The 14,713-nt window shown below is 39.3% G+C and overlaps 1 protein-coding gene across 2 annotated transcripts in view; it reads right to left on the bottom strand.

The window, feature by feature from the left end:
- Nucleotides 1–393: 393 nt before the first annotated feature.
- The window catches only part of prdm5 (PR domain containing 5), a 73,971-nt gene continuing 59,651 nt past the window's right edge, over nucleotides 394–14,713 (bottom strand). For both annotated transcript variants that reach the window (XM_084099687.1, XM_084099688.1), the window contains 2 exons: nucleotides 9,535–9,639; nucleotides 394–1,110 (listed from right to left, as the gene is read on the bottom strand). In XM_084099687.1, coding sequence (XP_083955813.1) covers nucleotides 946–1,110; nucleotides 9,535–9,639 — 270 coding nt within the window. In that variant the 3' untranslated portion in view covers nucleotides 394–945. The remainder of the gene's footprint in view (nucleotides 1,111–9,534; nucleotides 9,640–14,713) is intronic.

The raw sequence follows: 14,713 nt of genomic DNA, 5'->3' as shown, positions 1-14,713 counted from the left end.
TGTGCATTTAGCTATGGATCTCAGACTTAATGAGTAATTACTTTTCTGTCCAAAGCCACACGGAGGCTTTAATTATGCTCCAACCAATGCTTACCAGCTTTAGAAAACAATCATCAACCAAGCATGTCTAATCAAGTATCAAAGCACATCCGATTCCTCAGACACCAACCGTTTCCAAGATCCAAATGTTTATAATTAACTAAAGCCAATGTGATCAAGGGAGAAGCACTGTCGACTGTATCCCATAGAGCACTGCAACATGTATCCTGCAGATGGACAGGACAGGACGGAAAAATGAGTATTTACCTAAAATCCCAAAAAACAGACCGACCAGATTAGTGATATCAACGATTCAATCGTTCATTCATCCAAATGAAATCCAAACTTTCCAACTTAAAAGTCGCAAGATTTTAATCTGACAATCAAACACAAACCTTATGTGAACCTGAATGCTGAAAATATAAAATGACAAATATTGAATAATACAGTTAAACGCAAACAACATTTGAGATCAACAAACTTTACTCTCAACAAGGTTGTAGAAAATTGGCACATCATGTTCTTTGGTCACGCGACATCGTTCAACAATTGTGAGAAATCTGAAACGACTGATGTTGACATACAAACGGACAAACATCTATTGAAAAAGGATCAATATGATGGATATACTTTGTTCATGAAGCTCTATACAATTGCACATTTTCATGCTTCCCTCCAATCTAAATCTGATTTGCAGTCATGATTAAATGTCATTTAATCACACTGATCAGTCTTGTGATGATGTGTCAGAAGGAAATGAACTGGTTCTGTACATGTAGATAGGGCAGATCATTGGAATGAGTGTGGCCACTCAAATATACCCTTGTGTGTTGTATACCTCTGTATACGTGGTTTTATACGGCTTGTGTGAATATGTGTATATGTATAGGTGTAGTGTATGATTGTCTATCCCTCTGTCTCTCCGTGGACGTTCTCCATATGGACTTTGAGGTAGTCGTTGCGGGTGAACTTCTTGTGGCACAGGGAGCATTCAGCCATGGGTCTGTTGGGATTATGGGTCAGTTTGTGTCTGATCAACATCTTCTTCAAACTAAAGGACAGGTCACACACCTAGAAACACACAAACACAACCTTTAAGAAAACATGATGTTGTTAATATCTTTATCCCAGTTTGAAGTCAACATGAAATTGATTCTTGGAGAGTAAATAGAGATTTTCTTTAAACGTTCTTGGTCTTGCCGTCCAGGATTCATCGGTGCACGTTCTAAAGAAAATTAATGTGTTTTTTTTGCTGAATTTTTCATTAAAAATGGTCTGACATTACGTCCCTCAGGCTCATGTGGGTATTGGATAATATTGAATGTGAAAAATGTCTGGCTACATTATGGTATGTAACACCCACTCTTTACTATCTAATACATTCAAAATGCATAAAATCAATTCTCCCCTACAATTTTGTTTGTTTGTTTGTTTTTTCTCATTGAATAACCGGTTTCAAAAATGTTACTATTTAAACTCGCCATGGACTGTTTATACTATGGTCAGTTATTTTTCTAAGCCATCCATTCATTTTCCAAACCGCTTGCCGGTATGGTCAATTATTTTTAAGCGACTTACAATTTTCATCTGGCAGACAAATTAGTTTAAAAAAAATAACATAGCACTTTGCAGTTTGATGTGGGTGAAATGATGAAGCAGTTCTGACTGGCTAGTTATTTCTACAACGATGCATTTTATTATGGTGGTTAAGTAATGAGTTACGTTGTTGTATGGGAAACGCACCCCAGAACACCTTAGAAACCATCCAGAAACCAACTTGCAACATGCTAAAGAAACACTTTAGCCACTGCATAAGCAATGGCCTGGCAAACCTACATTGTGGCTGTGACCTTTGTAGACTTTTTTCCAGGACAGGACATAATAAATTAGTCTAGTAGCCATAAGTGGATCTACGTTACATAACCCATAAAAAAAGACCCATAAGAGGAAGGTTTTTATTTTGGAATTGATATTTAGTGAAGCAGCGCTTGTTTACAGACTTCATTCTGTAATGTTTTGTGTGTTAGTATGACTTCATGCCCTGTGACCGCAGAGAGGATGTGAAAGCAACACTCAATACATCAGACCAGACACACAAACAACCAATAACTGAATGAATAAAAACACAACCAAAGAACTGCGAGCCAGGGTGAAATCTTCTAACTATGCCATATGTTATTGGTTGAGACCCTAACACACACACACACACACACACACGGACCATTGGAAACAATGCTGCCAACAAAACAGACACTCAAAAACAGCCAGTTAGCAAACTGAAGCCAAACCGAGCAGTAAATCATATTTAGTTAAATCCTGCAGTCAAAGCAGCGGCCTGGTGCCATGATACACACACATACACACACACACAAATCCATTTCACATGATTAATCGACTTTATCTCCTCAAGAACACTCAATATTCTTTATCTCCATGAAGAGACAGTGAGAGATATTGCAGCTGTCACTTTCTTCATAAAATGAATGTATTTTTTTTATTTAAACAGCATGAAAATACATTTACCGCCTTGATAGACGAATTATTAGTCTCAGTCTCTCACATGAACTGCAGATATTAATGGCTGTGGGCACAGGATGTCAGGATGTCTGTATGCTGGCCATGTGGCGGTAGAAATGTGTAAACCGCTAGAGATTCTGCTAAACCTCCATGGCAAGAAAACTATAGAATACTCTGGAAATCTGAATCGCAGTCTTTGTAGATTTCAGTTAGAAGTAAATATTTGAAATGAGGAAGTAATTGACTGGATTTGTATCATGTTATTAGTAATATTGTGAAATATTATTACAATTTAAAATAGCTATTTTCTATGTGAATATATTGTAAAATGTAATTTATTCCTGTGAAGCTGAATTTTCAGCGTCATTACTCCAGTCTTCAGTGTCACATGATCCTCCAGAAATCTTTATGTTATGAATAGAAAGTTCAAAAGAACAGCAGTTATTTGAAATAGAAATCTTTTGTAGCATTATAAATGTCAATTACTGTCACTTTTGATCAATTTAATGCATACTTGCTGAATAAAAGTAAAAGTAATAAAAAAATCCTACTAACCCCAAACTTTTAAATGGTAGTGTATAATTTATAAATCATTTTGGGTTTTCAGATAAAAATAACTACACTGTAATATATTTTTCCTGTGACATGGAATGAAATTAATCAAACTGTCATACAAGATTTTGTTCATACAGCCCATCTCGTATGCAAATCTCCACAGATATATATATTGCTTGCATTTTCATTGTCATGAACAGTGTTAAAAATCCATGTTTCTCAATGATAGATCCTAGTGATGACGTATAGATGGAGAAGAGCAGTGGTCCAAGCACTGAGCCCTGAGGCACCCCGGTATCTAGATGTTGCGACTTAGGCCTCGTTTACACTGTCAGTGAAATGTGCCCAATTCCGATTTTTTGCTCATGTGACACAGATCCGATGTGTTCTATGACAGTGTAAACAGGAAAAAAATGCATGCATTCGGATATTTCGAGATCGGTTTCAGGCCTCATTCATATGTGGAAATAAATCGGATATGTGCCAATGCGACTGTCATGTAAACAGGCAGATCGGATTGTCTGAGGCATTAGGCAACGTCTCTGCGGTTTAATGACGAGAGAACCCCCAACGCGCTTCTGCAAAGGGACGGATGGCCCGACGAAACGTTGTGTCGTCGTTGGAGAGGAATGTGGACAAACGTTGACACAACAAAATGTCGGACCCACTGCTCCTCGTTAAAGCCAATATTTAAACACAATATGCTCCCACCAGTCCTGAGATCTCTCTCACACACAATAACTGAATCATATGTGCAATGGTGGCTCTTTTCGTCCTCCTTCGCCTCAAAATCATGGTGATGTTTGGCGAACTTCGCATAAATCGCAGAGCTAGCATCAAGCATATTTCGCGTCCGTCCATCTGTGCAAGAGAATTTAACCCTTTAAGCATGCACAATGTTTCAGATAGTATGGCAAGTGTAAACACATGAATCGGATATGGGTCACAGTTGAAAGAACGTGTAAACGGATGGTCAAAAAAATCGGATAAAGGTAACAAATCAGAATTGGCCATCAAGACCTGCAGTGTAAACGAGGCCTTAGACACCTCACCCCTCCACTACACCCTGATGGACCTACCTGAGAGGTAAGACCTGAACCATTGGAGTGCGGTTCCTGAGATGCCCATCGTCTTTAGGTATATAGATATATATTGCTTGCATTGTCATGAACAGTGTTAAAAACCTAAAGTTTTTTTGCCAACTTCAGTCAGCTTCTGGCCAACACTTGCATTCATTTCAGGGGTCTCGGAGCATGAGTTCTGGCACGTGTGTGTGAACGCTCTAAACAAACCCAGACCCTCTCAGATGTCCACAGCACACGCAGTGTGGTTCACTTGTAAAGATCTTTGTGAACACAACACGCTCAAGTTTCACTTTACTGTCACATTTATTTAATTCCATTACACAACAGCTATTGCAGGACACCATACAACAAAAATAATAAAAAAATAAGCACAAATACACTGGAATGCAGTTTAGGGAAAGAGAAATGTTCATGCTGTAGTGAGCATAAAGAACAAGCAAACACCCAAAGCATCGACAAGTGCTAGAACCCCAGTGTCCTTATATTTTAATGAGAACAAGCTTGTTTAAATACATTCTGTGTGATTTATGTATGACAAGTTTGAATGGTCCTTTACTTCAAAGTTGTAACTATTTAAGTCCAACTGAAACACTGTATCGACTAATCAGAAGTCAGGACTTGATCTATCTCTTCTGATAAAGAAGTGTGCTTAAATGTATCGAAAGTGCACTTTTTAAGTGTACTCCAAATCTTAAAAGTATAGTTAAAAAACTGTACTTACAGATAATAATATTAATAAACTACTAAAGTGTACTTAAAGAGTTTCTTAACCCACTTTTTTAAAAAGTGCCCTTCTCAATAATGTCAAATTAAAAGTTCAGAACGATGATCAAAACATAAATGGAGTAGACAGATGTATTTTTCACAAGGGATTCTGTTTTTGTGTGTATGGAAACCCAGCAGAATAACAACATCAAAGCCAATAAAGTTCCTTTAGAGCAGAAGTGCCGTGATAAACGCTAAAGTGTTTCAAAATGTTCAAATCATCGTTTTGACATTTCACAAAATAACACCACAAAGATCCTTTTCTTTAACTTCAACAGGAGCCGTGAAAGACAGACATGACCACCCCACAAACCACTTCAAAAGCAGTCAAACACTCAGAGAAAGTGAGTCAATAAATAAATTCGGAGTATAGATGGTTTCTGGCACATTGCACTTCAAAAATTCTGCGCATGAAAGAAGTGCCGGAATAATTTGCCACCATTAATGGAAGTCATTCTAACAACCATCATCAGAGCGCCAGATTTCAGACCAAATCAGTCCAGGCTCAAAAGACTTGTCACGTCAAATGCGGAGAGAAAAAACGAGGAAACAGCCAATTTCATTCTCTTATGGTCTTTAAAACAGTCAAAACTTAGACAGACATGCTTGCAGCTTGCCACTAAAATCAAATAAATACACGGGGGATGTTTCTCATTTACATCGGTGAAATGTACGTGAAGAGACCGCTCTGTGTGTGAGAGAGAGAGTGTGTGTGTGTGTGTGTTTAGATTCCTCAAGAGTCTCCTGCAGAGTGTGTTCACTGTTGGCAAAGCGTTTCAGACTGAGAAGAAACTGCTTTTATCTATATATCGGTTTCTGATTCACGCATTGCCTAAAAGAGAACAATAATAAAGCATTAAATTGTAAGTCTACAGTTGAAGAATAGTAACAGCACACTTCTCCTCAACAAGCGAATGATGAGCAAACAATCATTCCCGTCTGTAGCACAGTCAAATCATGCAGCTTTTTGAGGTCAGGTGAGCTAATTCTACTGTAAGTGATCATATTTACAATTTTCATCTGATAGATGTAATAAAAAAAAGAGCAAAAACTTAGCACTGTGACAAAAACAACAACAACAACAATTTAGAACACCTTAGTAACTGCATAGCAACACCCTGGCAACCAGCCAAAACACCCTGGAATCATGGTGGCAAGTTTTGCACTGGGCACTAATGCGATGCACTATAGTGCTAATATTTAAAAAATTAAACACTGATATTAATATTAAACATACGATGGTAAAACTTTACAATAAGCTCCCATTAGTTAATGTTATGTGCATTAACTGACATTGACTAGTACATTTGTTACAGTAGGCCTATGGAATCGTAGACTATCGATTCCAATTATTTTTGAATGCATTGCGATTCTCTCTCGATTCGATTCTGAGTTTAGTTTTTAACAGCAGATGGCACTGCGTGCTTTAGAAACAGACGTACTCTGCTGGCTTCCAATACCTCTTTAGCGCTCTTCTTCGTGAGCATTTGAGTATGTGGTCAAAACTAGCCTAGAGCGCCATCTGCTGTTAAAAAACTAAGCTCAGAATCGATGCATTCCGGAAAAATTGGAATTGATCCACGAATCGCAATGCATCGATTTATTGTCCCAGCCCTACTTTTATGTTTCCCATCCAATAACATCGTAAAAATCTGATCGACACTCCAGCCAAGTAGGTGGCAGTATTGCACCTTAATGCTGACTACCAAATGTCAAAAAAACTGAAAAATGAAGACGATGCAGTGAGTAGCTGAAGAGCAGAGCACTGAAGAGGGGCTTCTGAAGTAATAAGAGTGGTGCAGGTATGACGTCACTTTGTAAGCCAATCGGCACTTAGCATCACGCTGGTTCCTTCGAGAAAAAACCCAATAGGATTTTCAAATAGGCTTTTGGGTTACCGCTAAAAACAAGCTCTGTGATCAACAAAAGTTTATGATACTTGCATGTTTTGTCCATCAAGATAATTATCACAGATGAACACAACTTTGATGAATTTTGAAGCCTAATTAAATCATCATAAGTAAAAAGCTAAAGGCTATAAACAAACCACACCACAGTCCCACGAATTCAACGTCACCATCACTAAGCTTCCCACAACTCATTCAGTTCTTATCTAAAAACATTTTCCCAGAATGTTTGAGTTAGAATAGTTTATAAGAGCACAATTATAAGCATAATGAGGCTGTAAAAGCGGACTGGGTTTACATGTTCAGCGTGATGACGTTTAATCTCCTCTATGGTCTCTGTAGTCCCATTAGCCACTTGTTAGCAACCGGCTTTTTCAAGATACGTAACAGCTTCAAACACATCACGAGTGGGGTAATACTGATGTATTTTACGTCGTAGAATAAAACGTGAAAGTGTCTTGAGCTTGTGTTCCCCACAGACCTTATTTTAGTCATTCAACCAAAACCCCATTCAAAAAACACATTGACTTGGGGACGATAGAACCAGAAGTGTTAAAATGCTAACTCGTTTCCACGTTTTGGCCTACAAAGTGTGTCATACCTGCACCACTCTATGAAATGATGAAGTAATGCAAAGACCAACAACTGATGAACCTCAGTTTTGATGGAAATAACATCACAACATTTATTTCTATTAAGAGGTGCATCAATTTTTGGTCAAGATCTTGTCTAGACAATGCAAGAGTCCAGCACTCTGTAAAGTCTCCTCCAGCACATCCCACAGACTTTCAATGAGTTTAAGATCTTGACTCAAGATGTGCCAATTCATGTGTGAAAATGATTCTTCATGCTCCTCCCAACCATTCTTACAGAGTTTGAGCCTGATGAATCTTGACATCGTCATCCTGGAATATGGCCATGATGTGTCTTCCTACATGGTTGTTTAAGAAATGATAAGCTACACACTCCATCAATTAGGGTTAGAAGAACTGTTGCCAAACATATAACATGATAGAAACATAATAATCACTGCAATAATGATCCAATCATAGACTCATAAGCGTTTGTTTTTGGCCGGTCAGTGTATTTTATCATTAAAATCCATTTTCACATTCATCTTGACTGAGAAGGCAGGATAGTCCGGGTGAGCGGGCGACGCCTGACCCTGGTGTAGCTTCTACTGCCACACAATATCATGTCAGAGGAGATAACAGGCGGAAGAGAGAAACTCAAAAAACCTAGTTCACCAGTGTGGGACTTATTTGGATCCTAGTGAATAAAGCTCAATAAGATCAGTGGTCAGTTGCATAAATGCTTAGATTAGATCATCTAATATTTTCTTCAAGATTGGTCACATATTTTTTTAACTCCGTTACATTAAAAGGTATTGGTCTTTTGATTTAAATCTAAAAGTAAGACTGATTAGCCCTAACTAACTGCTAGTTGGTCAGACTAGTTCTAAAGACTCGATCTTAAGAAGATTATCAGTGCAGATTTTAGGTCCGTTCCTCACACAACCCCACCATAAGACTTAGGAAGACTTGGAACTTGATTAATCTGAACCACTTTTAAGGTGCTTGTTTGTGGAGCCTCTTTGAATCTTGAAAGCTACAGTCTTCATTTATTGTAATTGCATGGAAAAAAGTGGCATGTACTTTATTCAAAATGTCTCCTTTCATTCAGGAAGGACATGAGGGTGAGTAAATGATGAATGAATCATTTGGCTGGACTGAGAAACAGAGGACAGTGTGCATGTGTCCCAAGAAGGTCACCGTGATTTTGCCAAGTCAGACGTGTTCCTGGATCATCGTATTTTGGAACATTCCTGTCTGAAAGTTTAGTCCTAACCCAATCCCTACCTCTAAACCTAACCCTACCTATAACTTATCCCTAAAATCAGAGGGAAATGGTAGGTGAATAACACTGATGTGGAAGCACATAACCCTGGTTCTAAGCCTAAACTAGACATAAACTGTAAACGTGTCCCTCAAATCTGATTGGTTGATTGGAATGTTGTTCCAGGATCTACAAAGATGTGGATCCAGGAACATGTTGCACTTGGTGAAATCACGTTCGCCATCCTAAGAAACCGAGACAATGACGCAGAATGGACACAAACGTCTTTTCAGGGACAGACCCATGATAAGAGGAGCTCACAACTGGTGTGTTTTGGAGTGAGGCCGGTCTGATTGTGTGTGTCTAAAGGAGCTGAAAGGTCAGAGATGGGTCAGTTTGTGCAGGGCGGTTTCGTCCTTGTGTCCGCCTGGCAGAACGTCCTTCCACTGCGGCTTTAACACCACAGTAACACCCTCACACACACACACACACACACACACACACAGATGCAGACAGACAGCTTGGGTTTATGTGGGGCGTTCTGCTTCGTGGTCTGATGCGCGTCACGGTGCTGATTATGTGGACTCAGCGTGGGCCGCGGGGTTAAACTCAAGCCCGGCTTTAGCTCTTCCAGCGGTCTTAGACTGAACCCCGCTGAACGTCACACATTACCCACAAGCCACTGCTCTCTCTCAGCTCTTCCACTGGGATGTGGCTGCGGTGTGTCGAGAGCGGTTGTGTGATAGTCAGCCAGAATCAGACATAAAAAGAGCCTGTGTTTGTGTGTCAGAATGCAACATTATGCAATGTGGTTTGCGTGTGTAACTCACGTCGCACTGGAAGGGCTTCTCTCCGGTGTGTGTGCGCATGTGTTCATCCAGACCGCGCTTCTGACTGAAGGCCTTGTTGCACTCGCTGCATTTATACGGCTTCTCCTGGAAGAGAGAGAACGGGAACAGACAGAAATACTGCTTATTGTGTGATTATAAGATGAGAGCAAATGTCGTAATTACCAGTGGGGAAACTTGTCAATTAAAGAATCATGGCAAAAGTGAAATAATAGTTCATAACTAAAGGTGATGTGCATAATTGTTGAATTGCTTAATTTAATATGTAGAGACAGCTTTAATTAATTTGTATGTTGATTTTCCAGAAAACTGCAGTATTTCTTGACCAGACAGACAGACAGACAGACAGACAGACAGACAGACAGACAGACAGACAGACAGCAACACTGACTCTAAGGATTATATATAAAAATTATATATAAATATCGTGACCACAAATTTAGATTTCCTTCTTATTAACTTATTTATTCATTTTCTGCTTTTAGTTAAATCGTGGCTATGTTGTACTAATTGGTTCCCTCATTTTAATTTAGTTAAATCGTGTCCATAAACAAATGAATGAATCATGGGAACGAATAAGTACAACGTAGCTATGATTATTTACCTTAAATGGGGGAACTAATTAATAAATCGTGGGGACAAATTTTTCATGGCCACATTTTCAGTTTTTTCTTCCGTACATGACATGCAGAGAAAAACACACACACATAGAAATACAAACACACACTCTCACTCATTTGCACACAAACACATGCACTCTCACAAACACGCACACATACACGCAGACACACACTCACTCACTCGCACATTCATACACATGCACACACACTCACACACACGCACTCTTGCACACACACACACACACACACTCACTCGCACACACTCACACACTCGTGCACGCACACATACACGCAGACACACAATATACACTCGCACACACACACACAAGTACACACATGCATGCACAGACACACTCACACACACTTGCGCACATACACACACTTGCGCACATACTCACACATACACACACACACACACACACACACACACACACAAAGATATAGAAAAAGATATAACGATATTAAAACAAACTAATTAAACGTGCAAGTAGTGGGAACAAATTCTTAATTTGTGGCCACAATATCTTTTTCTTTTTCGCATGTCATGTGCGGGGCTCTGTAGCTTTCTGATTTTGTCTGCAAGTGAAAATGTAAAAGCATATGAAACTGGCCTACGTATCAAACTCGTTCCTCCGAATAGGGCGTTCGATATTACGACATTTCACACATTCAAGTCGTAAACATAACATGCAAGTAGTCTAAACAAAATAATTATACTGGGACCAATAACATTTGATGTAGGATTTGATTACTTTGCAAGTACATTTCACAAATAATTACATAAATTTTTAAGTAGAAATACAAATAGTGTTTTCTTGTAAAACATACTCCAATAATCTCTTTTCTATTTACAACTTTGAAGAATTGTTTTTACAGTGTAAATACAACTGAATTGAAAATGAAAAAAAATTAATAAAAAATAAATAAATATATATATATATTTATATTATTAGAGAGAGAGAGAGAGAGAGAGAGAGAGAGAGAGAGACATACTATTACGGACTATTTCAGACTCCACCTGAAGGACTCAAAACAGGCAGGTGTCTCTTTGAGGAGGAATGGACACTCCTGATGTAGGACTTTCCTACAGTTAGTGTGTTTTTCAGGAGACTAATGAAGAGCTGATACATTCAGAGAGAGAGAATAATCCCTCAGGCATGAACATACATCTGTATGTTTACAGAAACTAGAGATCGCCATTACACACACACACACACTGAAGATGGACTGGGATAAACAAATGAAGTGCCTTTCATGTGTTACACACCTGGAACTCATTTCACATGGACACACGCATACATTTACTTATATAACAGACTAAAACACACAGCACTCCTGTCACACCACAAACACATACACACATACCGAATAAAACACACCTGGACATAATAATACTCTTTTGATGTCCTTTTTTTTCACGATTTACCCATTGTGTGAGTGTGTGTGTGTGTGTGTGTCCTGGTAAACCCTATGCTATGGGGACAGAATTTCCCCACAAGGACATTTTTGTTCCCATGTGGGAAACAGCTTATAAATCATACAGAGTGATATTGTTTGAAAATGTACAAAATGCAGAAGGTTTTCTGTTAGGTTAGTGTGTGTGTGTGTGTGTGTGTGTGTGTGTGTGTGTGATGGGTAGGTTTAGGGGTAGGGTTAATGTAAGGGGAGAGAATATACAGTTTGTACAGTATAAAAACCATTGTGTCTATAAAACATGGAAACCCAACGTGTGTGTGTGTGTGTGTGTGTGTGTTGAGCAGCGTGGTGAACATGCACACATTGATAGTCCACTCACACCTCCGACACCCAGCTATCACGGGAATGGGTGTTCACAGGAAGAGAGGATCCTGGGAAATGGAGCAGGGCGAGGTGTGGTCACACCACACAGGATACGCAAGGTGCCGAGGATCAAGTGTGTGAGTGTGTTTGTCAGAGCGAGACGTAATCAATATGGGCCTGGGCCAGAGTGGACACGTGTGTTTGAGTAAGAGAGGCGAAAAGATTGAGTGTAAGATGAGAGTTTTGGCGATTCTAGAGTATAACACATCCAGCGTGTTGCTGTGAGGCTCCCTCGCTGAATCAGGTCAGCAGTAAAACCGTCAGCTGGGACCATCAGCAACACGACCCCCACACAAATATGCAAAGGTCAACAGTCACAGACTATGACATACGTACATTAGGACAGATGGGCAATAGTGGACGGCCCATAATGCTTTGCAGCTTTGTTAGTCTACTAGAGCAGGCGAACAAGAACAAGCCCGCAATAAACTGAAACAAATCCAAATGTTTTATGCTGAAAACGAGACCAAAATATCACTAACCGGGAACCGCACATGCTCACTTTAAAGGATTAGTTCACCTCAAAATGAAAATTTCCTGATAATTTACTCACCCAATGCAATGCCATCCAAGATGTTCATGTCTTTTTTTCTTTAGTGGAAAATAAATTAAGTATTTTGAAAGTATTTTAAGTATTGTGACCTTTCCAACGTGATGACGCAATGCGTGGCGCGTCGCAGACCAGCACAAGACGAACAATTGTGGTTAAAAAGTATATTATTTTTTATTTTTTTTGAAAATGACCAATCGTTTCGCTAGATAAGACCCCATTCCTCAGCTGGGATCGTGCAGAGCCCTTTGAAACGACATTGATTTGAACTTCAACATTCTGGTTGCCATTGAAGTCCATTGTGTGGAGAAAAATCCTGAAATGTTTTCCTCAAAAAACTTAATTTCTTTTCCACTGAAGAAAGAAAGACATGGACATCTTGGATGGCATTGGGGTGAGTAAATTATCTGGAAATTTTCATTTTGAGGTGAACTAATCCTTCAAAGGAACACTACATCGTTTTTTTCATATTAAACTATGTTATTCCCCTAACTAAGATGAGTTGATACATACCTCTCTCGTCTCAGTGCGTGCACTCAATCGCTCTGGCGCGCGACGACACTTTGATAGCACTTAGCTTAGCCCAGTTCATTCATTAGGATCCAAACAGAGATGAAGCTCGTCTTAGTTAAGGGAATAACATAGTTTAATATGAAAAAATGGTGGAGTGTTCCCTAAAAGTCCCCATGAAATGAAAATTTAAGTTTTTTGTCTTTTAGTATGAATATGTTAGGCCTAAGGCTATCTATAAGCTAGTGCGCTCCAAAACAATGACAAAATTCGCATTTGGAAGATATACACAAAACTTACAGTCTCTCACTTCCGTTCAATGATTTGTCATGTCTCTGGGCTGATCTGTCCGTCCTTCCCGGTCTCTGTTGTGTGTTTGTGTTTGTTTGGAGCATGTGGGTTCGTTTTGACAGTTCAACATGTGCTTCACTGTCATTGCAGTGTCTCGTCCCGCCCCCTTGTTATCCCATTCATTACCTCGTTATTGTTTGACTCACCTCACCTGATCCAGTATCAGTTAATTCCTTCTATCTCCTATTTAGTCTCCTCGTGTGTGTGTTGTCTTGTGCCAGATCGTTGTTTGAGCTATGTGTGAGTGATAGTTCCAGTCACTTTGTCTTGTGTTCTACCGTGTTGGATCTTTGCCAGTTTTTTGTTCCATTTTTTGAGTTTTATTTTCTCTACCTCCTCCTGATTTTCCCTGTCTCCTGTCGTGGATTGCCTTTTCCTCTGCCCTGCTTCACGTGCTCCCTGAGAGCCGCCAGCCTCCCGGCTCTTCAGCCTGTCTCTCTGTGCTACACTGCTTTGTTCTGGCTCTTCAGACGTTGCGTCAATCTACTGAGGACGCTACTCTGGAAGTTCCTCTGAAATTGTTCAGTTTGTTTTGAGTTCCTGTCTGGATTATTGACAGGCTTTTGTATTTCCTATTTCGAAGAGAAATAAACCTTTTATTTAGTGATGGCAAAATGAGGCTTCCTGAACCACTGAGACCTCGCAGCCCATTGCTTCAGCCGAAGGTTCATTACTCGAAGCTTCATTCAGCATTGCTCACTAGTGACACCTAGCTACTGTGCTCTCATCAGGTTTTCTGTCCAATCAAATACTCTCTAGAATCTGAAGCTCCGCCCCTTACATTATAAATAGCTGTGGTCGAAATTGGTCACTTGTTCTACAATTACTATTTTCTACACAGTGAATGGCACATAGTGCACTATATAGGGGATGGGGAACAATTCAGACAGTGCAAATATGCTTTCCATTGGGCGAATGAAGTCTGGTATCACGTTAATTTAATGTTTTGATTCACTGGTTCAAAGCTTATAAAAAATAAACATTTGGTAACACTTTAGTTTAGGGTCCAATTCTCTTGCTTATTAGCATGCACATAACTAGGAATATATTGTTTATTAGTACTTATAAAGCACATATTAATGTCTTATTGACATCTGCATGACCATATTCAACATCCCTTAATCCACCCAATACCTAAACTTAACAACTACCTTACTAACTATTAATAAGCAGTAATTAGGAGTTTATTGAGGCAAAAGTCATGGTTAATATTGAGAATTGGACCCTAAACTAAAGTGTGACCAAACTTTTTTTTTTTAATCCCTACAAGAAAAAGGCTGCTGAAAACATG

The sequence above is a fragment of the Abramis brama genome (genome assembly GCF_963993115.1).
Source record: "Abramis brama genome assembly, chromosome: 22".
Lineage (NCBI taxonomy): Eukaryota > Metazoa > Chordata > Actinopteri > Cypriniformes > Leuciscidae > Abramis > Abramis brama.
The sequence above is the reverse complement of the archived record's forward strand: the minus strand, read 5'-3'. Positions and strand labels throughout refer to the sequence as shown.